The sequence below is a fragment of the Malania oleifera genome, chromosome 2, assembly GCF_029873635.1.
Source record: "Malania oleifera isolate guangnan ecotype guangnan chromosome 2, ASM2987363v1, whole genome shotgun sequence".
Classification (NCBI taxonomy): domain Eukaryota; kingdom Viridiplantae; phylum Streptophyta; class Magnoliopsida; order Santalales; family Ximeniaceae; genus Malania; species Malania oleifera.
This window is the reverse complement of record NC_080418.1, coordinates 148,953,342-148,981,142: the sequence shown is the minus strand read 5'-3', so window position 1 is coordinate 148,981,142 and position 27,801 is coordinate 148,953,342. Positions and strand designations below refer to the sequence as shown.

Sequence of the window (27,801 nt, the reverse complement as noted above, 5' to 3'; positions counted from 1 at the left end):
AATACAAAAAGAAGAGTGGGCCGTTCGGCCCGGCCCAAAAAACTCCGTCCCCAATTTCCACTTGCTTTCGCTTTTTGGGAAAAGGCAGTGACCAATGACACCCCCCCAGACGAAAAAAATGGAACCAATTTTTGATTCCTAGTTGAAAAATTTAAATAAATAAATTACAAAAATACAATAATCTCAGACTCCAGAGAGAGAGAGAGAGAGAGAGGAGAGAGCGGAGAAGATATTTTGTGTGCCGTCTGCGATCGCTAGGGTTTCTGGTTCTGGATCTTCAACCGGCTTCTACTTCGCCGACGATTCAAGGGTTTCTTCGTCGTCCTTGTCGAGCAGGTTGGTATTGCCTTCTCTCGTTTTTCTGTTCATGGTCCGGAGAGAGGGGATTCTTTTGCATTTTGCCTGATTCCTCGTGTTGAGGTTGCTTTTTGTTGCTACGACAGATCGGGCTTTCTTTTTTGTGTTTTTCGTCTCATAGGTTTGTTTGCATTGTTGTGTCGCGTTTTTATGTTGTTTGAGCCGCGATTTTGTTACTTGTTGCTTCGAGATCGATGTGTTTGATTATCTTTTGTTTGGCCAGGGTTTTTGTGATGAATTGATTCAACCTGTTGGGTTCGGTGGTGACGCAACTTGTGGTTTTGAATTGAGTTAACTCGTTGGTTCTGACTTCTGAATAGGGGTTTCATTTGGAGCTCAAGGGCTTTTAGGGTTTCGAAATTAGGTATTGGAAATAGTCTAGCAGAAGTGGTGACTTTGTTTTACTATGCGAAGTTCCTGGGCTGATTCTGTCGCTAACTCAGCAGCTGAGAATGTAGCAGTTGCTGGTTCATCTGCTAGCAATGGGGTTGTTGGTAGCACCTCTGCAGCTACACGAGCAGCGTATGTTCCTCCACATCTCCGAAATCGAGCACCTTCGGCAGACCCAGTTGCTGCTCCAGCTTATGGTGCCCCACCTTCTGCTAATGATCGACCTGGGTATGGTGCTCCCCCAGGAGGCCGTTGGGGTGGTCCACGGAACGACTATAATAGATCTGCATATAGTAGTGGTGGACGGGGTGGTGGTTGGAGTAGCAGAGGTGGTGGTTGGGATCGTGGGAGGGAACGGGAAGTTAACCCTTTTGGGGACGATGATGGAGATGAGCAGGATGCGTTTAATGAGCAGGAGAATACTGGCATTAACTTTGATGCTTATGAAGATATTCCAGTGGAGACAAGTGGGGATAATGTGCCGCCCCCAGTGAATACCTTTGCTGAAATTGACTTGGGGGAAGCACTCAATCAAAATATCCGAAGGTGCAAGTATGTGAAGCCAACGCCTGTGCAGCGGCATGCCATACCTATCTCCCTTGGAGGGCGGGATTTAATGGCATGTGCCCAGACCGGATCTGGAAAAACAGCTGCTTTTTGTTTTCCAATTATCAGTGGGATTATGAGGGGTCAGGCTCCACAGAGACCGCCACGTGGGGCACGCACTGTGTACCCACTTGCTCTTATTCTGTCTCCAACAAGAGAACTTTCATGCCAAGTGAGACTTTGATGTGAACCTTTTATATGACATGCCTTAGTTACTGGAAAATTTTAATTAATAATTTCAAAATATTTTAACTAATTTTCAGATACACGAAGAAGCTAAAAAATTTTCATATCAAACTGGTGTCAAGGTGGTTGTTGCTTATGGAGGTGCACCAATTAACCAACAGGTTTTTTATTCCTTTTTTCCTGAGATTTCTGCTGGATATTTGGTTTTTTCTGGTTACAATGTAATTTGATGCTTAGCTTGACAAATGATTTTGTTGGCTGCATTTTGTGAGTTGTAGGTATTAAATTGTCTAGTTGATACATGATGCCATATTTATTTATAAGCATGATTTGTGGTCTTATTTGGCATCGTGATTTGAAAAGGTCTCGTATTTGTTAGAGGCATTATGATTGAACGAGTTGTTTCAGGGCTGTTTAATTTAGGACTAATATATTCGCCAAAGTTCAGAATATGTTTCATTTAGTGTTTTTTTTTTTCATAATTAAATTCTATGATTTATTTGCTTTACTAATCCTTCTTCTTCTTCTTCTATGAGAAATATTTCAATTTTATAGTTAATATTATATTTTTAAATTATTTTTGGGATGGTTGATCACTGGGTCTTATTGAAGGTTACTAGAAAGAGGATGGTTCATGTTCTGTTAGTCCAGGTTCTCAATCCTGATATAACCCTTTGGTTGGACTTTTTTAAGCATAAAGGTGGTTCTAATGTGAAAGTGCAGAATGGTGTGCTGGGCTGGCATCATGGTTTTAAAATGTGGACTGGTGACTCGTCTGGTGAGATTACTTGTTTGTCAGATAGGTGGAACCAGTGAGCCAAATCCATAGCCAAACTGTCAGTGTCCAGATGTATATATACAGAGAGAGAGAGAGAGAGATAGAGTGTGCATATATTTGTTCAAGAACCAGTCATAATTATCTATTAACAAAACATAAGCAGAACAATTAATAACAGCAAAGAGGATTTTTTATTGCCATGTTTTCTATTATTTCTTAAATCTTTAATGTTCTTGAAAATTATGATTATTATTATGAGATTGAAATCAAATTGAGTACCTATCCGTGTGAAGTATTTCTTGCGCGTGTGTGTGTATATATATATATATATATATATTATTTGTCCTAGAATGTATTGTAGAACAATAGGAACTATTATGGTAAGACAACCTTCATTCTTCTACAAATTCACGGGATCAAATCCTCTCAGTTGTGCAGTTAATCATTTTTTTGGTAGAGGCTAGGTTCCACTGGCTAAGTCAGGTTGAATTACTTGGTTTTGGCTGGCTTGCCCTCGTTTTAGACTTCCAGTTTGAGGGTGTGACTGTGAACCGGACTGGTTAGATGGCCAGTTCCAGTCCAACTGGGTGGGATTGGATGATCAGGACCGGGTGATGTAGGACAAGAAGCCAGACAATTGGTTGGCTGTTGTTGTAGATTAACGGAGAAGTATTGAACAAGGGTTGTTGTGTTTAATTAATTAGTTGATTATGTATGTTTAGTTTATTTAGTATATGATTATGTGTATGTTTAGTTTATTTAGTATATGATTATGTGTATTTAGGGGCTTGTTTGGGTTCCTATCTTAGTGAGGTGCTGTGGTTTTATTAAGTTTTCAGATTTTTTTGGGGCTGAAATACTGCGCTCTCCTCCCTGTCCTTCACCTTTTTTATTCCTTTTCTTTGTTTGGTGATAGTAAATCTACTTCATTTTGAAAAGTTTCCCATTTCTAGTAGCCTCATAACACTACTACCTTCATCTTTTATATGGTATTGCTCCTATTAGTTTCTTGGTCTTGTATGGCTTTTCCATACTTGTAGTTTCTGTTCAGTAATGCTGCTGTTTTGTGAAAATTTTTTCTAAAGAATCTTTTTCGAGAAGTTACTGTGAATATTCTGTTAAAACAATGATAAATATCTACGAAAATTGATGCTTCTTGGGGGTAGCAGACATTCTTTATTCTATGTTTGCTTATTATTGTTGTTATTCTATTGTGAGCATTGGCAAATACACAAATAGATATCAAATTAGAGCCATGTCTTGTCCTCTCTTTTTGATAAATAATTAATCCTAAATGCGGAAGCAGGAAGCAACCATTATCCTCTGTCCAAGGGATGGAAATGTATTAACATGACCACATTTTATTATTTCTTTATTTTGGAAAATGACATAAATTGAATAATTTTAAGGACCTTCATGTTATTCAAAAGTTACAATAGATAGTAACCCTTATCCTGCTTTTCAAAACTCAACATGTTGTATTTTATAATATTTTCTGCTTTCTTGTGTCAAAATGTTTGTGGTTATTTATAATTTTAATTGTACATATTACTAATTTAATCCTTAATTTTTATTTATTATTTATTTATTTATTTTGTTAGCTTTCAATGTACTTACTAGACTTTCAAATGAGGTTTCATGGTATGTTGCTTGCAGATGATATTGTCTTCGTTGCTGAAACTAAAGCTGGAGTAGAATTTTGGTTAGAACTATGGAGAAAAGTTTTTGGTTGTAGAGGTTTTGAGATAAGAAGTAATGCAGAATACATGAAATGCAATTTAGTATTTCTAGGAGGAATAATGAAGAAAATGTGAAACTTGGTGGTCAAGATTTCTAGAGTTGCTTTCATTTACTTGGATTTACTGCATAACCATAAGGAAAATTTGAAAAGAAACATGCAATGCATGGAGTTAAAGGAGGTTGGCAAAATGGGGAATCACATTTGATGATGGTTGTTATTAATCTAAAAGATAACTAGAGAAATGAACACATTCATATTTAACTTGGCTTGGCACTTTTAGGTATTTTATAATCTTTACTGTAATTATTAGCTTAGGGCTCATTTGGTATCATTGCTGTTTTTTGTTTTCTATTTCTTCCCAGTAATAAAACAACTTATAAAAATGCGTTTGTTTATGTTGTCGGTTTTTAGTTGTTTATGGAAAAACTGAAAACTAATAAATTTTATGGTTTTCAGTTGTTTTGGCAACTTGTTGCCAAAAAATTTAGTATCCATAAATAATTTTTTTTGCATTAAATAATTCATTTTAATCATTTTTACATTTAAATTAAAATAAAATGATCATATGAATTTAAATATAATTAAAATAAAAATGTGCATAAATTTAAAAAATAATAATAATAAAGCCAATTACAAAATGTTTTTACTATTTTTCAATTGTCATGTACAATAGAATAAAGCATAATGATTAAGTAAAATAACTATAATATTTTTATTATAATATTTTTTTAATGTGTGTTGTTTTGCAATTTTATTATTTTAGTAATATTTTTATAATATTGTTTGATTTAAGGACAATAATGAGCATTTTTAATTAATTTTTTTAAATTTATTTTAGTTTTACAAATATTAACCAAATAGGTTGCTTGCTTTTGGTTTTTAGTCTATGTTTTTGGTTTTCATTTTTGGTTTTTGTTTTCGTAATTTTTAATAGTGATACTAAACGACCCCTTAATACTTATGTTTTATTTGATCTTATTTTTATTTTTGCTTTAGTTATGGATAAACTTACTCAATTTCCAAGAGGTTTTGCAGTGTAAATTGTATGTAAATGATATCACCATGATATGAAGCCAAGAGTGGATCATAATTTTAATTAGGATTATGTAGAGAAATTTTGGAATCTAGGGTTATGTTTGGTTCAAGGAATGCCTATTCGTAGGAATATATTAGTTATAATAGTTTAGTTGCAACAGATTATACGAAAAATTATGTTGTTACCATAAAACAAACAAGTGAAACCTTTTATGAATTCATAACAAAGAATAGACAAGGAATACCTATTCCAAATAGCACCTTGGGATATCTATTCCTTTCTTATTCAAAGAAATATACACAACCTATAAAAGTTTTAAGAAAGTAGTAGTAGTGTAGAACACATGAAATGCAGTTTTATTATTTTAGGAGGAACAATGAAGAAAAATGGGAAACTTGATGCTAATGAAAGTGGTAGATTTTGTTAACTTGGATCTAGTATGCACAAGTGGAAGGAAAAATTGAAGAAGATGCAATACATAGTTAAAGGAGATTGGGTAAAAGGGAGAAGTGCATATGGCATTAGATATGAATATGATTATAGATTAAAATTCAAAGAAAATTTTCATAGGATGGCTAGAAGATTAGCTGCACTATCTATATCAGGACGTTGGGCAACTAAGAAGCAACATATCCAAAAAGTAAATGTGGACTACGTAGTTGAATAAAAATGTTGGATGGATGAGTTTTTTAATTGTAAGGTTATGTTTAGTTCGTAGAATGTTTATACCTAGGAACAGGTTGGCTATAAAAGAATTTGATAGCTTGCAAAGTAAATGTAGTCACTGTAAAGCAAATGACAGTGCAAAAAATTTTATGAATCCATAACAAAGATTAGACAAGGAATAATTTTTCCCAAATTTCACCAAACTTATATACCTTTCCTATTCCATATTGGATGGAATAATGCTAACTTTTACATGAGTGATACCTATCTAGATTATTGCATCCCCATACAATTTTTATTATATTCTCCTTGTATTCCATCCTATTCTTGGGAATAGTATTTTGCAAACTGTAACTGTAACTGGAGGTGCTGTTTGGTTTACGGCATATTTTGACATTCTTGGGAATGTTGATATCAATGGATTTCCATTATTTATATTGTTTTGGGGCTGGAACAAAAGTATTCCTACAAAAGCTATGAATGCCAGTCCTATCAGTTTCTTATTTCTGGGATTAAATTACCCCCACTATTTTCGTTGGTTGTTATTAATGCCCTTATAATATGGTATTATTACACACATTATTATAATAATATTAAATCATTATAACATTATAATATGATATTATTACACATTATTATATTTATAATATTAAATTATTATAATGCTAAAATAGAAATTAATAAAAAAATTAAAATATTATTTTGTTAGTAATCTAACATAATGTTTGAATTTTTTCGATCATACTGCCCCATTATTTCTGTTAATTTGATTTTGTGTGGATTTTTTTTTTTCCATTTACAATGGTTGATTTTTTTAGGACATGGATTTAAATTTAGAAAATATTCTTAATGGCTTTTGTTTTGAAAATATGAGTATTCATATATGCACGGTCAAGGGTTTAAGGGTGCGTTTATTTTGGTTGCTTTGTTGGTGGTTCGTATGTAGGTTGAGTTGCTTGGATCATAACTTTTGTTTTGATAGGACTGGCCTAGGGGTGGGACCTTGGCCTATTTTCATGGTATGAGGCTGGTTGATTCCCTTCAATGGGTTAGCAGTGACTAGAAGGACTTGCCACTTGTTTCTCTTTTTTTGTTATACTTTTTGTTAAGGGTTTTGGCCTTCTGAATGATTTCTATGTCTTTTATACACGACAATCCAAATATGGAACAGGATAACAGTTATAGCCAATCCAGTCCAATATTATTCATTTCAGTCCGGCCCCGTTAAGCTTAGCCACTGAAAATTTTTCACCCTAGTAGTGATCTCTTTTTTGAAATGCATGCTAGAGGATTCCATGTTGAATCAAACATGGACATGGGCTTCAATCTCATGACGCAAACCACAAAAAAATATTTCCAGGAGGCAGGAAATCCAGGCATCCCATTCTTCAATGGGGAATATTTTTGATCCCATGAATCCCATAGCACCTATATTATAGATTAAGGAATGAACACTTTCACTCTAAGCATGCATAGCAGCTCTAGAAGATAAGGGAAGGATGGTTACGATTGTTTGGATGCTTGCAAGGTGCATTACTAAATTGTTGATGTTAGTGAGAGAGTGATTTAGTTGATGTTAATGGCTGTAGTGGGGGGGTGGTGTGAGTGGACTTAGAATAACTCGAAAAGAAAAAATAACTCGGAAAGAAAGGGTTTGATGATACTCAACTTGTTGAGGACATTGCTGTGGTTTACTCATAATCTTGGGGAAAAATTTATATGGTCAACACAGCCTGGTGGGACTAAAGGTTTTGATTGTGGGGATTAAGCAGTCCATTGCATGTTGTAAATTGTAATTGGTAAAAATACCTAGTGGTTAAGTGTGAATGCACATGTGTGGCTATTCTGATTGGCAAAAAGTTAAAATAGTGAAGGTTCAGACCATATTGATCTTTCCACTCCCAAGATCTTGCTCGGTATTGGGGCTGGGTAGTAGCATTTAGAGTTAGTAGGTATTTCTGTTTGTTAGTCTTCTGATTATTTTTTATGCTTTCAGATGTAAAATTTAATTGGTTTATTGTTTAATATTTATATTGATTGAATTTAATTTTCAGTACTGGTAAACCAGATATGGAACTGTGAGTTTATGTGGCAGGTATGTTTCAATCTTCCCAAAGAATTTGAAGAAAAATTTCACTTAATTGGAATTAAGAACTTCTGTTATGGCTACTCTCCCAGCTCAGGTTACTGGACCTAGAACTTAATTGATCCTCTGATGATGCTGGGAAAGTACAACTATCCCCATTTCTGGAAATACTATAGCTCCATGCTTGATTAGCCACCTTGTGTTATGTAGTTCAACTTACACTGGTTCTTTGCCCATATAGGGAGGCTGGATTTTAGAGAGAGTTAACAGATTCTAACTGATATTTTCATTGGAATAATGCATTTTTCATTTTTTTAAAATAAAATTTTGCTTGCTAAGCATCAGAAGGTGCTTCCTGAATAAGTACTGTAACTTGAAGCCCACACAGATTGTGTTCCAAATGGGCGTCTTGTAGAGCATGGCCTAGCGTTTTTAAATTTGATCTGAATATTCATTATGCTGTTTTCTAAGGAAAGTGGAAGCATTGCCAACCTGTAAAATATCCTTTGTTAGGCTTCATTTGATTTTTTTTTTTTTGGGGGGGGGGGGGGGGGGGTTTTTTGGTTGACACCTTTTTCGCCCTCTTTTTTTCCTTCAAGTGCTTTGAAGTTTCAATGAATATTGAAGATTAGTAAAACGTATTAGGAATGGGGACAATTTCCATTGGTATTTCTAATAATGCTGATATTCCTTTATGCCAAGAGGAAGATTCTAATAAGGGAGGTGTTATTGCTGTTGATTCATTGGGATTTGAGAGAGACAATGGAGAATCACTTGAAAATTCCTTTTAGGGCTGGGAATTAAGGTAGCTTGTCCTTTAGGAGAGAGTTGGTGCTAATTGTTTTCCTCAAGACTTGTGAGAGAAAGAAAAAGAGGTGCAAAAAGAATAAAATGAATTAGTCAATTTTGTAAATTATGGAGGATGGGGTGGGGGGGAGGTTGAGGCAAGGGGGGTAAATTGGTTAAGTTGTGGAAATCAACAGTTGGAAGGTTAGGGTCTAAGGGATATGAGGAAGAGGGGGCTTATTAAAGAAATTTTGAGTAGGAGTACCATAGATATTTTGCTAATTCAAGAGACCAAACTTGAAAGGGTAGATGGGAGGGTGGCCTGTAGTGTATGGAGGGTAGGTGTAAGGTTTGGGAGGCTCTTCACTCCTAGGGGGTCAGTGCAGGGGGTGGTAGTGGTGGGCAATTCTTATTTTATCTCTTGTTAAAAATGTTAGGCTTGTGAGCTTCTTTTTTTTATCTGTCTTATTGGTGGTTAAAGGCAGGGGCCAGTGGTGGTTTTGCGTTGATCTATGGTCCTGTTAGGCGTATTAGATCCTTTTTTTGGGAATGATTTATATGCTGTGTTTTGGTTTTGCTATCCTAGTTGGGTTTTTAGTGCAGTGGGTGGGTGGGTTTTTAATGTGGCGAGATTCCTGGGAGAAAAAAGAGGTAGAATTACTGTGAGTTTGCAGAATTTTGATAGATTTGTTAGGTATTTTTAGGTTGAGGGATCATCATTTTCGTAATGCTTGATTTTCTTGGTTAGTTTTTTTTTGGTGGGGGGGGGGGGAGGGGTAGAGATCAGCTAGTTGGCCAGACATGTTCTTGTTTTTGGCAGTGATTGGGAAGAGAAGTTCCTAATTTCTCTCACATGGTTTGTCTAGACCAGTTTTGGATCATTTACCTGGCGAAGTATGGTATGGTCTTTCTCCGTGCAGGTTTGATAGTGGTTTGGAGTGAGGAAGGTTTGAGAAGGGTTGGAAATGCTTTATGAAAAAACTTGAAGTGTCTCAAGGAAGGGTTAAAAAATGGGATATCAAAATTTTTGGCGACATTATGGTTAAGAAGAAGAGCATTCTCGATGAGATTGATCTATTGGATTGGAAATAACAAGGGGATCTTATGGGATGTTGTTGAAAAATGAGTTTGAAGAGATGATTTTTAGGGAAATGATTAGTTGGAGACAAGAAAAACTAAACTCAAATGGGTTAGGGAGGGCGATTGCAATTCTTGGACTTTTCTTTTTATCCTTTTCCTGGGGGGGAGGGGGAGGGGGAGAGGGAGGGGGTTTGTTGGGGACATTACTGATCTTAGTTTGTTAGATAATGGGATTGCAGATTCTTTTTTTTGGCAGAGGATGATGGTTGTAGACCTCTATTTGAGTGGTTAGGGTGGAGTCCAATTTCTAGTGATGAGGTAGTTTGGTTGGGGAAGACCTTCTGAGGAAGATTTAATGAAGATTTTTAAGGAGTTTTATTTTAATGTTATCTTGGTTAATAGTATTAACTCTACTTTTATCACGTTGGTGCTTAAGAAGAATGTTCTATTAATGGTATCTTGGTTAATAGTTATATTGGCTTGTTTAATGCCTCTTTCTTCATTTTGTTAATGGCAAACCTAAGATGTGGTTTAGTGCTTCTAGAGGGGTTAGGCAAGGGGGTCCACGTTCCCCTTTTTGTAGGTTCTTGTGGTGGATACCTTACTGAATTGGTTAGTAAATACAAGCTTGTGAGAGGTTGGGTAGAGAGGTGGTTATGGTTTCTCATCTTCATTTTGCAGATGATCCTATTTTTTTCGTAGTTCTTTTTGAATGTGATGATTATTTTATCTGTTTGCTTTTAAAATCAATACGAGGATGACGGGGTTTTGCTTGTATTGATTTGAGTGGGTCTAGATCCCTGGAGTTGTCTGTAATAGTTAGGTGGTGTATCCTAGATTGGCCTTTGACTTATCTAGGAGTTCTTGAGTGGTAATTCTAGGCTGTGGAGAAGGTGTCTAACGGATTAGATGGTTCAAAGGGAACTTTATTCTCTTTGGGCTGGTGGATCGTCCATATTCAGGTTTGTCTTTTTGGTATCTCTCTCTATTTATTGTATATTTTTAGAATTCTTGTGGGGTTGCCAGAAATAGTGAGAGTGTTATAGAGAGATTTTCTTTGATCTAGAGTGGGGGTGAAGAGGGATCGTTTGGTTAGTTGGAGATTGTTTGTAGGTTTGAAGGGGGTGGTGGTGGTTTGGACCTAAAAAAATGGTGACTAAAAGCATCGCTTTAATGGGTAAATTGCTTTGGCATTTTCACTTAGTGGAAAATACCTTTTGGCACAAAGTTATTAGAAGTAAATTTGGCATGCAAGGTACTTGGTGGGATGCTTATATTGGGCTTAGATGCCTTTTTAAAAGCCCGTGAAAGTGTATTTCTCGTATTTATCCAATTTTATCCCATGCACCAAATTTATTCTGGGTAATGGTTACTTCATTCAGGTTTGGGAAGACACAGGTAATGGTTATTTCATTTGGGTTTGGGGAGACTTGTGTGGGTGATTATGCTCTTTGCACTTCTTTTTCTTCTTTGTTTAGGTTTTTCCTTTTTGCAGATCTATATTTTCCTTTTTTAATTCAAATGAGGATGAGCTCTCTTGGAATTTTTATCTTTGGACTTCTTTTATGACAGAGAGGGATTGGAGCTATCTTCTTTGTTATGCTTGGTGGAAGGATTTGTTCTTCCATCAGGAGGGACTATCAGTCATCATTTGGTCTCTCATGGGTGTACTCTTGCAACTCTTTTTATTTCATTTTTTTTTTGGATTTTTGGATCCTTGAAAGTCTGTCTTTCCCACTTCATTGTGTCACTTAGAAGTGCCTTGTAAGATCAAAGCTTTTGCTTGCTTAGTTGTTCTTAATAGAGTTAACACTAATGATATGTTGCAGAGTAGGAGGCCTTTTAGGGCTCTGTCTGGATGTTTGTTTAGTATGCTTTGTAAGTTGAGAATTTGCATTTCACTTGATCCTAAAGGGCGTGGAGCAGTCTATTTGGATTATTTGGAGAGAGTTGGGTTTGGCCGGATTTGATGGAGGATTTGTTAACTATCTCTTTTAGAGGTTTTAGAGTAGAGATCGATCATCTTTGTGGAGGTTTTGGTTGTTTGCCAGCTTTTGGGGTATTTAGTTGGAGAGTAATTCTTGTATTTTCATGGGAGAATAGTACCTTGTTATTCTTGCTCTATGCTGGAGGTTAGGATACAGTATATGGCACCATTGGGGATTTTACTGCTGGTTGTTATAAACGGTTGTTTCCTGATCTTCAGCATGATAGGCCGTTTTGTGTCGATGTTTTTTTTTCCCCCTGTTTTTTCTTTTTGGTTCTCATCTCTTATAAGGAGGATTTCTTATGTTCCTTTTTGTATGTTCTCTATTATGTGTTAAAATTTCTTCTTCTATTGGGAAAAAAATTTAATGAAGAGTAGTAAGATGTACCTGAAACATCTTCCAATAGGGCTCATTTATTTGCAGCCACTGCAAGAAGTTGTAGAAAAGCCAATATAACTATATACCAGCTGATAGCATTGGGCAATGTGTCTAAGATTTGAATTTTAATGCTGTAATGTAGAGTTATGGTAACTTCATTTATTTCAAATTACTTTTTCTTGATTTGTTTCTTTTTTTTTTGGGGGGGGGGGGGTGTGCGGTTAAGGAACAAGGGGAACAATTAGGTTCCAGTTTAGTGTGAATTAATTTAGTCTGTTAATATTATAGTACACTGAAGTTTAAACATTCTAAGGATAATGAGGACATGGCTGTGGAGGTGGTTTCGGTTTTACAAAATGACCAAACCAAAAAAACCGAATAACCGATTAATAAATTATTGTATATATTTTTTATATATTAAATTAGTTTGTTTTATTGATTTTCTTGAAACTCAATAATACATATTTTTCCAATTATTTTATTAAAGAAGTAAATATATGCTCGCACACGTGTTTTCTAGTAGTGGCAGGTGAAGAGTACAAAAAGAGGGGAGGAGTAGGGATTTAATATAGGAATTGGAGACTCCCACATTCTATCAAAAGAAATGGTCTATGATCGCATAAATTGGCGGAAAATGATTCATATAGCCGACCCCACTTAGTGGGACTAAGGCTTGGTTTTGTTGTTTGTTGTAGACTCCCACATCCCTCTAGCTTCCAATGTGGGAGGAGGGTGAAGGTGTGAACTGTGAACTGTGAAGCGCTGCATGTTGTTGGGACTTGGGAACGCTTGTCCCACATCAACCAGAAGGAGATATTGATGACCCATCTCTTATAAATTCCTACTCCCTCACCCTCCTCCCAGCACACTGCCACCTTTCTCTAAGCATCTTAAGGCCCCTTTAGAGGGTTGACCCATTGTCTGTTGGGATAACCCATTGTTGTTTGTTGCAGTTAAGGGCTGGTCCATTCTAGCAGTCTGCCCATATTAAAGGTTGGTCCACTATAGTTTGGGATGACCCATTTTAAGGAAGATTTGGGCTTTGGATGACTCATTATTGTTTGTAGCAATTAAGGTTTAATCTGTTGCTTGGCAGTTCAAGTCCTTTTGCCTTATCCATATTTTCAACTCCCTTGGATCGGAAGTCTCTTTTTTTTAAACACCCTTTATTCATATCAAACATTGAAATAATTTTACATAGGTTGTATAAACAAAATTGTATAAAAGTAAACTTTTGGTTGTGCTCTGGAATATTTGCTTTCTGTTACATTACATAAATGGGAAAGCATATGCAAGTGGTCGTTCTTGTGACATTACAATCTAACCATTGTGCTGTGGAATATTCCCAGTGCTGTAGCCAAAAGATTGGAAAACATTAAAAGAAGATTCCTTTGGGGGAATACGTATGAGGACTTTGAATATCTTCTTGTTAGATATGGGGTTGTCAATCAGCCCATGGAAAAGGGAGGCTTAGGCCTTTTATATCCTTTCTCATCTTCAATAAGGCTCTTTTGGGGAAGTGGCTATGTAGATTCATGATTGAGTAGATTTTCTGGAGAGAAGTCATGGCCTACATCACAATGACTAGATTTCAAAAGAGGTTAAGTCATTGCCAATAGATGTGGCCTACATCACAATGACTGGATTTCAAAAGAGGTTAATGAACCCCACGGCACAGGCATCTGGAGATGCATCAGGAGAGGATGGAGTAACTTCTTCCTTCTCATTTTATTTCAGGTGGGAAATGGGAGGATGTGTATGTTTGGCATGGCATCTGGTGTTGTGAACCCTTCTCAGTTAAAAATACCCCTCTATGTTCACGCTAGCTTGCAACAAAGATGCTGGAGATACATCAGGAGTGGATTGCTATGTCCTGGAGATGAATATTCTGACAGATTTCTTTAGTTACCTTTACAACTGGTCCTTGAACAAAGATGGTATTTTTACTGTCATCTCTTAGTTTAATCACCTCAGCTGCCCAGCAGTTTGCAGCTTTAATTTCCCTTGGGTTCTCATTTGGAAAACAGCAGCCCTGTCAAAGGTCGCTTTTTTCACATGGTAGGCAACTCTTGAAGATCCTTACCCTTGATAACCTTCAGTAAAAAGGGCTTACCGCTTGTGAACACATCCTTCTGCATTGTTCTTGGTCAGACAGAGGTGAATCACTGCAGCTTCAGTGGAAGGTGAGTTATGGGCTTGGGCTGGAATCTGAGCAAATAAGGTCAGAAGGAAGTCCCTTTCTCTCATTCTCCTTGCAGTTTTCTTGGCTTTCTGGAGGGAAAGGAATGAAAGAGCTTTTGAGAGATCATTTTCTCTCCTCTGCAGGCTGTCAAAGATCGTTGGTTAACTATGATTTCTAATTGGCACAGTAAGCTAATTGGAAGGGACATCTATGTAATTCTTGATTTTCTTGACACCTTACAGTGGCGGTTGTGATGTTTTCTAGTTTCTGGGTGGCATTCCCTGGATGCCTCTTTCTTTCAATAATAAATTGCCCCTTCGGAGGGCAGGCCTTGGATTAACGGTAAAGTTGCTCCTTTGTGACTGGCTGGTCACGGGTTCGAGTCAAAGGAAACAGCCTCTCTGCATAAAAGCAGGGGTAAGGTTGCATGCCACTGTGACAACCCTCCCCCAACCCTTGCAAAGTGGGGAGCCTTATGGACCGGGGAACCCCAATAAATTGTCCCTTTGCTGATATGGAAAAGATGGGAAGTTGAGATCAGAAATAATTTAATAGAGGTTCTGTTTTGATGGAAAAGGAAGAAATACTTCATTAAAGAGTAAATAATGTACAAGAGGACATAAGACATCCTCCTAAGAAAAATTAAACCAAAAAATACTAGAAACACCTAAAATAAAACTGCCTTCCAATATTGTTTTAAGATCTGAGATGGGTATCCTCTAGAACAGTTTGCTGCAAAAGTCTATTAAGAAACCAATTGCTTAATCTTTTCCCATTGCAAAGCACCAGATTTCTTCTTCCTTGAGAAAAAACGAGCATCCTTCCAATCAAATTCCCTATAATAGCGTAAAGATGCGAGAGACCACAAAATCAAACCATCTACATTCTTCCCAAATTCTGTAATAATTTTTCCAAGGTTGTGTAGGCATGGTGTTACAAGGGCAATATTTTAGTTTTCCATTCTGGAATATCTTCTTCCAGTGTGATGTATAAGTCACATAATTTGGGATGGTTTTTAAATAAAAATGATTTTGTAGAAGTGCAGAACAAAATTAGTTCTGGCCCAGCCTTTGGCAATTTAGTGGCCGTTTGGTATCACTGTCAAAAATTACGAAAATGAATACCAAAAACAAAACCCAAAAATCAAAAACAGAAACTAAGAACTAAAGACTGTCACGCCCCAAACCCAGACCTGGGCCCCAAGGTGTGATTTGGTAACCTAACCTGTCCCTGTATCGTACAACCATCCATGATACTACACAATATAAGGGTCCAATCCCGTAGGGTTCACGTATACCCTATACACCATCACATACACAATACACGTAGCGTAAATATTCAACCTATTACATTCATTCCATACTATACCAGAGTCTAAACAATACCATAATACAAAACATAGCCCCTGGGTGTCTACATAACCCAAAATGACACCTCGGCTATAGTTCGGTACTTACACAAGTACTTATACAACGCTAACCGAAAACCACGCTCCCAACTCGCTAGAACGCTAGGTTCAGCTACCCGAAGGACCTGAAAAACATTTGTATGATAGGGGTGAGACACTTCTCAGTAAGGGAGAATCAAGTTATATCAGTGTGGCACATGAGTGTTATTTCAACAGTTAAACATAACATTTCATAATTCCAGTATTTTCACAATATAGTTCTAGTATACATACGATACAAAGCAATATGATCTAGTGTTGTCACACTCTAAGGCCTAAGCCGGCTTGTCTGGTGGTATTTCACACCCTTGGCAAAAATCGGTGCCCTCGGTAACCTGGCATAGCATAAGCCCCCACAATGTTGAACCGGTGTAGATCCGGTGTTCTCACACCCTTCAATATAAACCGGCTTGTCTATTGGTATTGCACTCTCTTCGGCAAAAGTTGGACATCTGAGCCTACGGTAGTTAACCGACTCGACTGCCTATAGTATTATTCTAGAACGCCTCATATCTTAGCCTTAGGTAGTTAACTGGCACGCTGCGATTGTCCTCGGCCTTCGGTATTTTTCTGACTCGGCATTTTCACAAAAACCTGGAACAATTTGGAACTCATGTTCCTATATCTCATTTCAACAACTCACTGCCTACGGTAGTTAATCGACATGTTTTTTCACAGAACACATCATTCAATAATTAGCTCATTCCACACTTATTTGGGTAAACAAATAATCTCATATTAGATACTTTAAAAATATAGTTTAAAATAATCAAAGATACAGTCATCTCTATATTAAAATTTAATCATATATAAAATTTTTCAACAGAAACGGAGATGATACCCGATGCCCCCAATTTTCTTAAAATCTGTAACCCGAAAATCCCGTCATTTTACCCGATAGATTTTCCCAAATAAATAACCAAAACATCCATAGAATCGTAAACCATGGTTTTACTGATTCAAATTTCACAAAAGAACTGATATAAACAGAAACTCCTTACCTTTCCCCGAAAACTGAAACACGAACTATACGGCTCCAAAACAGCAAAGCGAGTTCTCAAAACCTAAAAATTGAAGAACACAACTTCAATAAAGTTATTACGCAAGGATTGTAAAGTTATTCCAGGTGAAAGTCTAACCACACAACATAGAGTCTTAGTGTTAGATATATGCATTAAAAAATGGAAGAAAAAGGATAAAATAAACCAGTGTAGGAGAACTAGATGGTGGAACCTAAAAGGAGAAAATATAATAAAATTTAAAGATGGTGGTGGGATAAAGATGTACAAAAAATCATAAAGACAAAAAGAATTTGGTATAAAACGTGGCAAAAATGTAGAAACAGTGATAACTTTGAAAAATATAAAGAGGCAAGAAAAGATGCAAAAAGGGCCGTTAGTGAAGCTAAATATAGATCATTTAATAGTTTGTATGATAGATTAGGTACAAAAGAAGGGGAAAGAGATATATTTAAACTTGCTAAAGCTAGAGAAAGGAAGAACAAGGACTTAGGAAATGTAAAATGTATAAAAAGTGAGGATGATATTGTCTTTGTTAAGGACGAAGATATTAAAGAAAGATGGCGAAGTTACTTTAGTAAGTTGTTTAACGAAAACCAAATAGAAGGCTTAAATTTAGAATTGTCAAATGAGGAAAAGACTAAAAATATAAGATTTATTCGAAAAATTAGAATTAACGAAGTTAAGTTTGCACTAAAAAAAATGAAAAATGGGAAAGCTATGGGACCAGATAACATCCCAATTGAAGTTTGGAAATGCTTGGGTGATAACGGAATTATATGGTTAACTAATTTATTTAATACAATTGTAAAAACTAAGAAAATGCCAGATGAATGGAGGAAAAGTACTTTAATACCTATATACAAAAATAAAGGAGATATTCAAAATTGTAATAACTATCGTGGAATTAAACTTATGAGTCATACGATGAAACTATGGGAAAGAGTAGTTGAACAAAGATTAAGGTTAGAAACGAAGATCTCAGAAAATCAATTTGGTTTTATGCCTGGGAGATCTACCACAGAAGCTATTTATCTTTTAAGAAGATTAATAGAAAAGTTTAGAGAAAAGAAGAGGGACTTGCATATGATATTTATTGACCTTGAGAAAGCATATGATAGGATACCTAGGGAAGTTCTATGGTGGGTTTTAGAAAAAAAAGGTGTATGTTGTAGGTATATCGATGTCATTAAGGATATGTACGATGGAGTAATGACTAGTGTAAAGACTATAGATGGAGAAACTAGAGAATTTCCAATTACCATAGGTGTACATCGAGGATCTGCTTTGAGTCCTTATCTTTTTGTTTTAGTGATGGAACAATTGACTAAGAGTATTCAAAAGGAGGTTCCATGGTGTATGTTGTTTGCAGATGATATTGTATTAATTGACGAAACTAGGGATGGAGTAGAGGCTGAGTTAGAATTATGGAGAGAAGATTTGGAATCTAGAGGCTTTAAGATAAGTAGAAATAAAACAGAATATATGAAATATAATTTTAGTAATGATAGGAGGAATATTAGAGACAAAGTTAAACTTGATGATGAAGAAATAAATAGCACTTGTAGATTTCGATATCTTGGATCTATTATGCAAGCTGAAGGAGAAATTGAAGATGATGTAATGCATAGAGTTAAAACAGGTTGGGTAAAATGGAGAAGTTCTTCAAGTGTTCTATGTGATCGTAAAATACCCTTAAAATTGAAAGGGAAGTTTTATAGGACAGTTATAAGACCAGCTATGCTATATGGATCAGAATGTTGGGCGACGAAGAAACATAATATCCAAAAAGTAAAAGTTGCCGAGATGAGGATGCTTAGATGGATGAGTGGTATAACATTGAAAGATAAATTAAGGAATGAACATATTCGTGGTAAGTTAGGTGTAGCTTCTATAGAAGATAAGATAAGGGAAGGACGACTCAGATGGTATGGACACTTGCAACGTAGGCCTTATAGTGCACCTGTGAGGAAGAGTGACTTAGTTACTGTGGAGGGCAGTAGAAGGGGTAGGGGTAGAGCTAAAATAACTTGGGAGGAGATAGTGAGTAAGGATTTAATATCTTTGAATTTGTCAAAAGAAATGGTCCATGATCGCATAAATTGGCGGAAAAGGATTCATATAGCCGACCCCACTTAGTTGAACTGAGGCTTGGTTTTGTTGTTGTTGTTGTTGTAACTTCAATAAAATTCTATTGATTACTGAACCGTAAACGAACTTAGACCCTTACCTTGATTTTGAGATAAAATCCGAAAATTCTCGAAACGAAGATCTGTTTTGCTATAAACGTTGAGATTCTCCTCCTGACATGTAGCAACGTCGGATCATCGATTCGGGTAACAGTCAGCTTGAGATCCTAAAGAGAGAGTCTCCTTCGAATTCTAGAGAGAGAGAGAGAGAGAGAGAGAGAGAGAGAGAGAGAGAGAGAGAGATTTTGAGTTTTCTTATCAATGAAGCAATAAAGTATCTTATTTATAGACCCTTGACCCGGTCCAATTCATCGATGATAGGACGCCTTCGTCGACGAACCATTCGAGCATTTCGTTGACGAACCGTTACCTTCGGTGACAAATCCTATTATGATATTTTACAATTCGTTTGGTATCTTTTCGTCGACGAGACTCTGAATTTTGGCGACGAACATTATGAGGGTCTTCGTCGACGAGAACAATGGCTTTGTCGACGAAACCTGCTAAATTTACATTTTTCCCCTTTACTTATTTATTAAATTTGAATTTCTCGGGTCGGGTTACACTAACAACCTGTTTGGTTAATATTTGTAAAGCTAAAATAAATTTAAAACTTAATTAAAAAAGGCTCATTTTTATTTTTAAATCAATTGATATTATAAAAAGATAATTAAAATAATAAAATTGCAAAATAGTACAAATTGAAAATACTATAATGAAATTAAAATTATTATAATCATAATTTTTATATTTTCAAAATTTACTTTACAATAACAATCTTATTGTACATGATACTATTTTGTAATTGACTTTTATTATTTTTTTCATTTTCATTTTTAAATCAATTGATATTATAAAAATATGATTAAAATAATAAAATTGCAAAATCGTACAAATTGATAACTCTATAATAAAATTAAAATTATTTTAATCATAATTTTTATATTTTCAAAATTTACTTTACAATAACAATCTTATTGTACATGACAATCGAAAAAATATTAAAAATATTTTGTAATTGACTTTTATTATTATTATTTTAATTTTTTTGTATATTTTTATTGAAATGAATGATTTAATAAAAAAACTATTTTTAGAAATTAAAATTTCTGGCAACAGATTGCCAAAAAGCTAAAAATCATAAAATCTATTTTTCAGTTTTTCTAGAGTTGAAAACTGACGGCAGAAACAGAAAACTAACAACATAAAGAAATGTGTTTTTATCATTTGTTCCTTTACTGTGGAGAAACAAACAGAAAACAAAAAACACCAACGATACCAAATAGGCCCTTTGTTTGTAAATGACATGCTTAAAGCCTTTTGGGGATAATTTTGGAATGAAATTTATTTTGTAGTACAATGCTAATATACACCAATTTATTTTGGGAAGTAATGATTGATCTGGAAATCGGTTTTGGATGGTGCTTCAATAATTAGCTTCCTCCCAAATTTTAGGTTTGGAATTAATTTCTAATGCCAAAACTGTTACTTACAACTAATTACAGCTAAGAGCCTAAAACTATTTTGCACTACAAGTTACTTTTGATTATTTAGCTGAAGTGGACTGATTGTATAAATGTGGGACTTATGAGTATTCCAATGATATTTCATCCATTCCTCACTACAATTCTGCTCACAAAATCAGATTAAAGAAATCTTTCTTTTTTTCTTGTGAAGATTCCTAGAGGAGGCTGCATTTATCTTGGCTTGTAAATAATGGATTTTATGAGGGCATAATCATTCCGCAGACTGTTTTTTCTGTTTGCAGCTCTTTTATCAATCTTCTTATATTTTGTGTCCGCTAAATGTTGATATTTTATATCTGATCAGCTGAGGGATCTGGAGAGAGGTGTAGATATTCTTGTGGCAACACCAGGGCGTTTGGTTGATTTGTTAGAGAGGGCCAGGGTGTCTTTACAGATGATCCGGTATTTAGCTCTAGATGAAGCTGATCGAATGTTGGATATGGGATTTGAGCCTCAAATAAGGAAAATTGTGGAGCAAATGGACATGCCTCCACCAGGTGCAAGACAGACAATGCTGTTCAGTGCTACCTTCCCCAAAGAGATACAGGTTCGCTTTCTGATTGCAAATATTTCTCAAGTTTTTATTGAGCTTTATCTCTTTTGTATAAATGAATTTAATCTCTTTAAGGCCTCCTACTTCTTGTCCTCTTGCCTCTCCGCCTGAGACTTTTCTCACTTCCAGTGGCACTAATATCCAGCTTATCAGCTTATTATTTGAACATAAGCTAGTTTATGCTGTTATCTCAGGGAATTTACCTTTGGCATAGATTGGGACACCAGACACATGCGCTATGAATAAAAAAGAATTCTTTATACCTTTCAGTTTTCACCATGCATCAGATTTTATATGTGGTTTTATAAATTTGGATATTCACTTTCTGCACAATGTAGGCACCTGGGGAGCCTTCTCAAAAATTTTGCCATGATTTTTTAAAACATAATCACGATCTTTTGCCATTTCTGGTTGAAATGCAGAGATTGGCGTCTGATTTCCTGTCAAGTTATATTTTTTTGGCTGTTGGAAGAGTTGGCTCTAGTACTGATTTGATCATTCAAAGAGTTGAATTTGTTCATGATTCTGACAAAAGAAGCCATCTCATGGACCTTTTGCATGCACAGAGGGCAAATGGTGTTCAAGGCAAGGTAAATTAAAATGCAACATACACTTGTTTTGATTAATGGCCTAACCCTCTGGTTTTACACCCTTGGTAAATGGTGAGTTCATTGATTGTTGCTTTCATGCTTTTGGATTTGCAGCAAGCTCTTACTTTAGTTTTTGTGGAGACAAAGAAGGGTGCTGATTCTCTGGAGCATTGGTTGTGCATGAATGGTTTTCCTGCTACTACAATTCATGGTGATAGAACACAACAGGTCTGTTTGTTTTAAGGTGAAAGCCTTCTGTAATACTGCATTAGTGTGTTCTATGTCTTATAATTTTGGTTTTCATTCTCTCTGTGTTTTTGTTTGCGATATCTTTCAACATTCCTAGGGTATGTGATACCCACTCTTGTTTAGCATGGAATCTGATGTGACAAGAATGTTCATGTTTTTGGGAACGAAAGGATTTAAAATGAAAGTAATGTTGCATTTGGGAGCATGGATTTTGGACCTTGGCTTTGGATTTGAATGGATTTGGAAAAGTTTCAATATAATTTCATATGACATCTTATTCAAATCCAATACAAATCCAAATCCAAGGTTCTCCAAACACAGGGTAGTATTCTTACTATGTTGCTGTATAATACAATGGTTAATATTTAGACAACGTAAGACTTAAATTTTTATTTTCTTCACTTTTCTAGCACAGAGCTAAAGTAAACAAGGAATGGAAGGTAACCATGTAAACATAAAAGCAATTAAAGAAAACAAAATGCTGTTTTGTGGTTTTGAACTAGTTTTATCTGATAGGATGTGATTGGTCCGGAATCATCTGAATTGGTAGATTTAGATCGATTCATTAAATTCACTATGTGAATCGATAGATTCGGCAACAATGCAATTGTTTTTAGAATCACTAGTAAAATTCATCTTGATTTGGTGTCGAATTGATACAAATTGCATGAATTGAATTGTGAAACATAAGATTCTAACTATGCTGTTGACCAATTCTTAATTTATCATTCTACATGTTTGCAGGAAAGAGAATATGCATTGAGATCGTTTAAAAGTGGAAAAACCCCAATTTTGGTTGCAACGGATGTGGCAGCTCGTGGTCTTGATATACCTCATGTTGCCCATGTAGTAAACTTTGACCTCCCTAACGATATTGATGATTATGTTCACCGTATCGGACGAACAGGGCGAGCTGGGAAAACAGGACTGGCCACCGCTTTCTTTAACGAGAACAACTCCTCTTTAGCAAGGGCCCTGTCGGAACTTATGCAAGAATCAAATCAAGAAGTGCCTGCATGGCTTTCTCGTTTTGCAGCCCGATCTTCCTATGGCGGAGGAAGGAACCGTCGGCCTGGGGGAGGTCGTTTTGGTGGTCGCGACTATCGGAGAGACGCCTCTTACAGTAGGGGCAGTTCTGATTACTACAGTGGGGGAAACAGCAGTGGCGGCTATGGGGCTTCTGTTGGATATGGTGGAGGATACAATCCAGGGATGACAAGTGCATGGGACTAGGTATCTGACTTGTGACTTGGTTCTGTTTGAAATATAGTTACTTCTGAAATATAGTTTCTAGGTAATAGTTGTGGACTTATTCCTTATTTTACAGGGCTATTTTTGTTTTAGTTTCCCCCTTTTTCCTTTTTTTTTTTTTTCTTTGGGCTAATGTTTAGGTTCCCCTTATTTCTACACACTTTTGAGGAATTGATTTCACTGTTTTCAAAGGGAGGGGAATGTATTGGCACCACAAGAATGGAGGTGTGCGATGCTGGGGGGTGGTGGTGAAAACAATTTATGAAGATTAGGATTTACTTGTCTATTGTTTCATCCTTCCGTTAAATGGTAGATTTTGATGGGTGATGGGTTGTCAAATGTGTAGTGGGAAGGGGAAAGGGTTTGTAATGGTGATATTTATGTTTTTCTCATAATGCATATTCTCTCTTGACCCAGCTTGACTGGGGGTATATTTTCACTCTTGTTTTTATCCCTGCATGCTGCGTCTTCCATTGCTTAAAAGAGATTTACAGGAAGTTTCTACTATGGTAATGCAGGCATGTCTGGAAATGTGGCCATGCATTTGATTGTGCTTTAAGTTTTAAAATATGATCTTGGAATGCTGTATTTTCCTTCATAAGAAATGTGTTTAGGGAATGTGTCTGAACATTGCAAGGGGAGGGTAAATATGTGTTTTGTGGATAACTATGAGGAATAGTGGTGGGTTGTTATTTACAGAATGGAAAAAATGTGTTTGATGCCTAATCTCAGCCATTGAGTTGAGGGAAATGTGATGATATAAGCCTTGGAGTTGCGTTTTTATTTATTTATTTATCAACTCTCTCTCTCTCCAACTCAACTGAACTATGTAATTGTTAAAACATGCTTAATTGTGCTCGATTTCACTGCAGGTTCATGAAACTCAAGTTTGATGATTATGCAGTTATATTTTAATATATTTAAGATGCATAATATGCAACTTCAAGCAATAGAAAAAAAAAATAATAAAATTGTAAGATTTTCATTTCATCTGGTATGATTGGGTTTGTGAGTAATATTATGAACTTGAATTTGTCCTGTCAATCTGTTAACTTAAATAATGTTAAGTTTGTCCCATCTGCATATGCTAAAATTCAGGAATTCCCATTTCTTCTGTGTACTTATTTTATTTTTAAGGTACCATAGGTGGCATGTCTACCACACAGTTCCACTGAAGGCAAGCTCGTGCTTGGACCGTTCTGAACTCATTTTTGCAACCCCACATGAGAAAAATCAAATCAAAACAGAGATCTATGTGGCTTTAAAAGCATTAGGAATTGACTTGTATGGTCTCAAATGAATCAACTAACAAGACAAGGCTCTGCACCAAGCCACCAACAACTATTTAAAGGCGGGGACGATAAACACAACCTTCGCACGTGCTAAATGGGACCAAAATAGGGCTTCATCTTTTCTTATTCACTTAAATATATTTTTGGTTCTCTATCAATGAAAAAAAACACCTACAAGAATTTATACATGTTCGAATTTTGGGTTTACAACTTTTTATTTGAGATAATATCTTATTGTTTAAGTGGAGAAGGATAGAGGGAGTGACTCACTATTTCGATACGTTAGTCGAGTGTTTAAAGAGTCTCGGACGTCATCATTTAAATAAAAAGAAATGGGAAAGAGGTCATGACCAACTGTTGCATGGAAAAAACTAGCTTTCAATTTTAACAAATGAAAGATGAGCCAAGAGGGCAAGTACATATGTTTTTATACACATCACCATCTCTGGTGCTGATATTTTTGGTGAAGTCATCATCTACTGGTTGATTGTGGAAAAAATATTATTAGAATATATTTAAACTGCATAAGTCTATATTAGTTCATAGTACTTGGAAACCAACCATCATTAGGTTAGGGACACTCTTAAGCCTATTGTGCATTTCCACTCCTTTTTGATTAAGAATTTTACATTAAAAGAAGGGAAGGAAAGGAAAGGAGAGGAAAGGAAAAGAATGGTCATATTTATTTTTTATATGTATTTTTCTTCTATATTAAATTTTTGTAATGATGTTTAAAAAAATTAAAATTTTGTTTGAGAATTTGGTGTGTGTATGTATGTGTGTGTTTATATATATATTATGTCATATTTTTTTCCCAACTTTTCTTAATAACTAAATATGAAAATGTGAATTACTTGATTTTTTATCCTATACATGCATATGTGATGCGATTTTAATAAAAAGGTATGATCATACGATCAACAGTAGACCTGGATATTTTACTTAGTGGGGACAACATATACATGCTTGCACGAAAGAAAAAAATTATAAAAATAAATGAAACAAAAATTTTCAAAATAATTTTTTCGAATCTCGAATTTGAGACCTATAATACATGTTGAAGCCTCATAGATGTCAAACCATTGAAGTACCCCTTCGATAGCAATTAGGGGGAGCATGACTTTTGGGTTTTAATTTAAAATTGTGTGAATTTGTTAGAAACTTAAATCTAAATTTGTATTATGTTTTATCCAAATCTAAATTTTAAATCCTAATTCTTTGCTCCTAAATGTAGGGTTAAGAAACATTTTTGAATGATTTTTCATTTGCTAATTTAACAAATAATGTCTTCACATAATTTGGATTAATATTGTTAGTATAATCTTATTATTTTATAATTTTAGTTGGGCACAATTATATTTTTAATCTAAATATTTCATAATTTAATATATAGATCATTGTTTCTTAAAATTCCAGTGGGTGGTTTTGATTGTGTGGGGCATTATAATAAAAACATAATTTATTTATTATTTATATTGTTCAAAAAAATAAATTGAAAATGTAAATGTATATAATTTTTTTTGTCTATTTCTTATTTGATTTTTTTTTTCATTTAATTGGATTAATCAATATCTATCCAAAAATCTTATAAACATTGCATCTTAAATCCAACATGATGCTCTTTTGGGTTCTATGCAATCAGAGCTCAAGTCTAATATGTCGGACCTTAAAGGGTACTACGTCGAATTTAGGATAAATGTTTGTAAAGTTATCGTGAATACTAACATAATCATTGCTAAGTATGTTGTTATTACGCTGTCAATTGAATGTATGCAACTTTAAATGGAAAACACAAACTAAAATTGACTTGTTTAGCACATTCTTTTAGGGTCCATTTGAATCAAGAATTCACTTAGAAAAGGGAAAGAAAAGTAAAATAAGAAGAAAAATTATTTTTTATTATATTTTCATTCACACCAAATACTATTAAAAATAAAATTTATCCTAATTTGACTAGAAATTTTAAAAAATCAAATGCGAAATGTAAAATTAATTTTTTTCATTAATTTATTATGTACTTTTTTCTTTCTTCATAACCGAATATGAAAAATTTAATTATTTCAAAATTTCCTTTCTTTTTTTCAATATTTTTCAAGTTCCAAACATAACCTTAAACAGAACATACAAAAATTATAACTGAACTAAATTTTGGTTAAATTGGTTAATTAAAATATAAAATATATATTTTTAATATATATAAAATATAAATAATAAATATATAATATATACAAAATTTTAATATACAATATATATAATTATTTATTGTTAATTTATACTAATCGGTTAATCGGTTAATTGAATCGAAAATCAAAAACCAAAGTTCAATGAAAATGAAAGTCGAACCGAACCGAATAAATTTTTAACCAAACCGAACCTATCGAATTTACCCGTTAATTCGGTTAATAGAATATTAAAATTTATCCACATATTAAAAGAAATAAATTAATAAATATATTCATTACACAAAATGTGCTTCTTTTTTAAGAGTCCAATAGATACATATCTTACATTGTATAGGCCATTATAATAAAAAATGAGTCTAAGATGAATTGAAAATAAATAAAATAAATGCATGTTTTGAATTGTTTGGACGTTATAATAAACATATTACTATTTATTTAACTTTCAAATAAGTCTTAATTATTTTTTTAAATATTTTATTTTATTTTTTAATTTAAAAGAACAATAAATTTGGATTAGGGTTTTAGAGACCATAAAAAACCTTTGTTATGCTTATATATTTATGACTCGTGTTACTATAGATTAAATATAATATTAAATTATATTAAGTTTGCAAATTCAAATTGAACATGTGAAATCCTTTCTACTAAATATAACCTAAGTCTTAAATTAAAAAATGTATGAATTTTTATGAAATATATTATAAAATTATATTGAACATTATTAAATTTTACCCAATTCTATATCCAAGACTCCCACTCTCCATCCTAATATTGTTTCTAATTACCTTTGTACTAATTTTTTTTTTTTTATCATGGAGATCAAGAATTTAATGGAGGTGGATTTTTTTTTTTGGCATCAAATTAATTGGCCATTTCTAGAACACCAAACTTAAAAACCTTATCTTGGTAATTCAACTATAATTTAATTTGACAACAAAAAAATGAAAACATATGAGCAAAAAAAATATTATCTTTATTAGAGCAATATTATAATTAGTTATTTAGTTCAATCTAAATTAAGAATTATTGATACTCAAATTTTGTTCATTCTATGTAAGGCTAGCAAGTGAAATTTCTCGAAAATTTGTTATTGTGACAAAAAAAAATTTATTAATTTATTTTAGTAATTAAATTTTTTTTTAAAAGAACAATGTTTAATTTTAAACAAAAAAATCTTTGGGACATGAAGTGTTTGATTGGGTCAGAAGAAATTTAGGACCCAATAGATTTCAGATGCATCAG

General features: G+C 34.5%; 1 protein-coding gene across 1 annotated transcript; it reads left to right on the top strand.

Moving 5' to 3' along the window:
• Positions 1 to 23,512, top strand: LOC131149735 (DEAD-box ATP-dependent RNA helicase 37-like). The gene is made up of 7 exons (XM_058100447.1): positions 1 to 336; positions 581 to 1,525; positions 1,617 to 1,700; positions 20,746 to 20,988; positions 21,417 to 21,584; positions 21,699 to 21,812; positions 22,578 to 23,512. The coding sequence occupies exons 2-7, from the start codon at positions 764 to 766 to the stop codon at positions 23,064 to 23,066; spliced, it is 1,860 nt and encodes a 619-aa protein (XP_057956430.1). The 5' UTR covers positions 1 to 336; positions 581 to 763; the 3' UTR covers positions 23,067 to 23,512.
• The last annotated feature ends 4,289 nt before the right edge of the window (positions 23,513 to 27,801 follow it).

Bases quoted from the DNA above. Each gene is read 5' to 3' on its own strand.
- LOC131149735 (XM_058100447.1), top strand. From the start codon at position 764: ATGCGAAGTTCCTGGGCTGATTCTGTCGCTAACTCAGCAGCTGAGAAT. The intron at 20,989-21,416 runs GTTCGCTTTCTG...GTTGAAATGCAG, and splicing joins CCTTCCCCAAAGAGATACAG to AGATTGGCGTCTGATTTCCT. The intron at 21,585-21,698 runs GTAAATTAAAAT...TTGGATTTGCAG, and splicing joins CAAATGGTGTTCAAGGCAAG to CAAGCTCTTACTTTAGTTTT.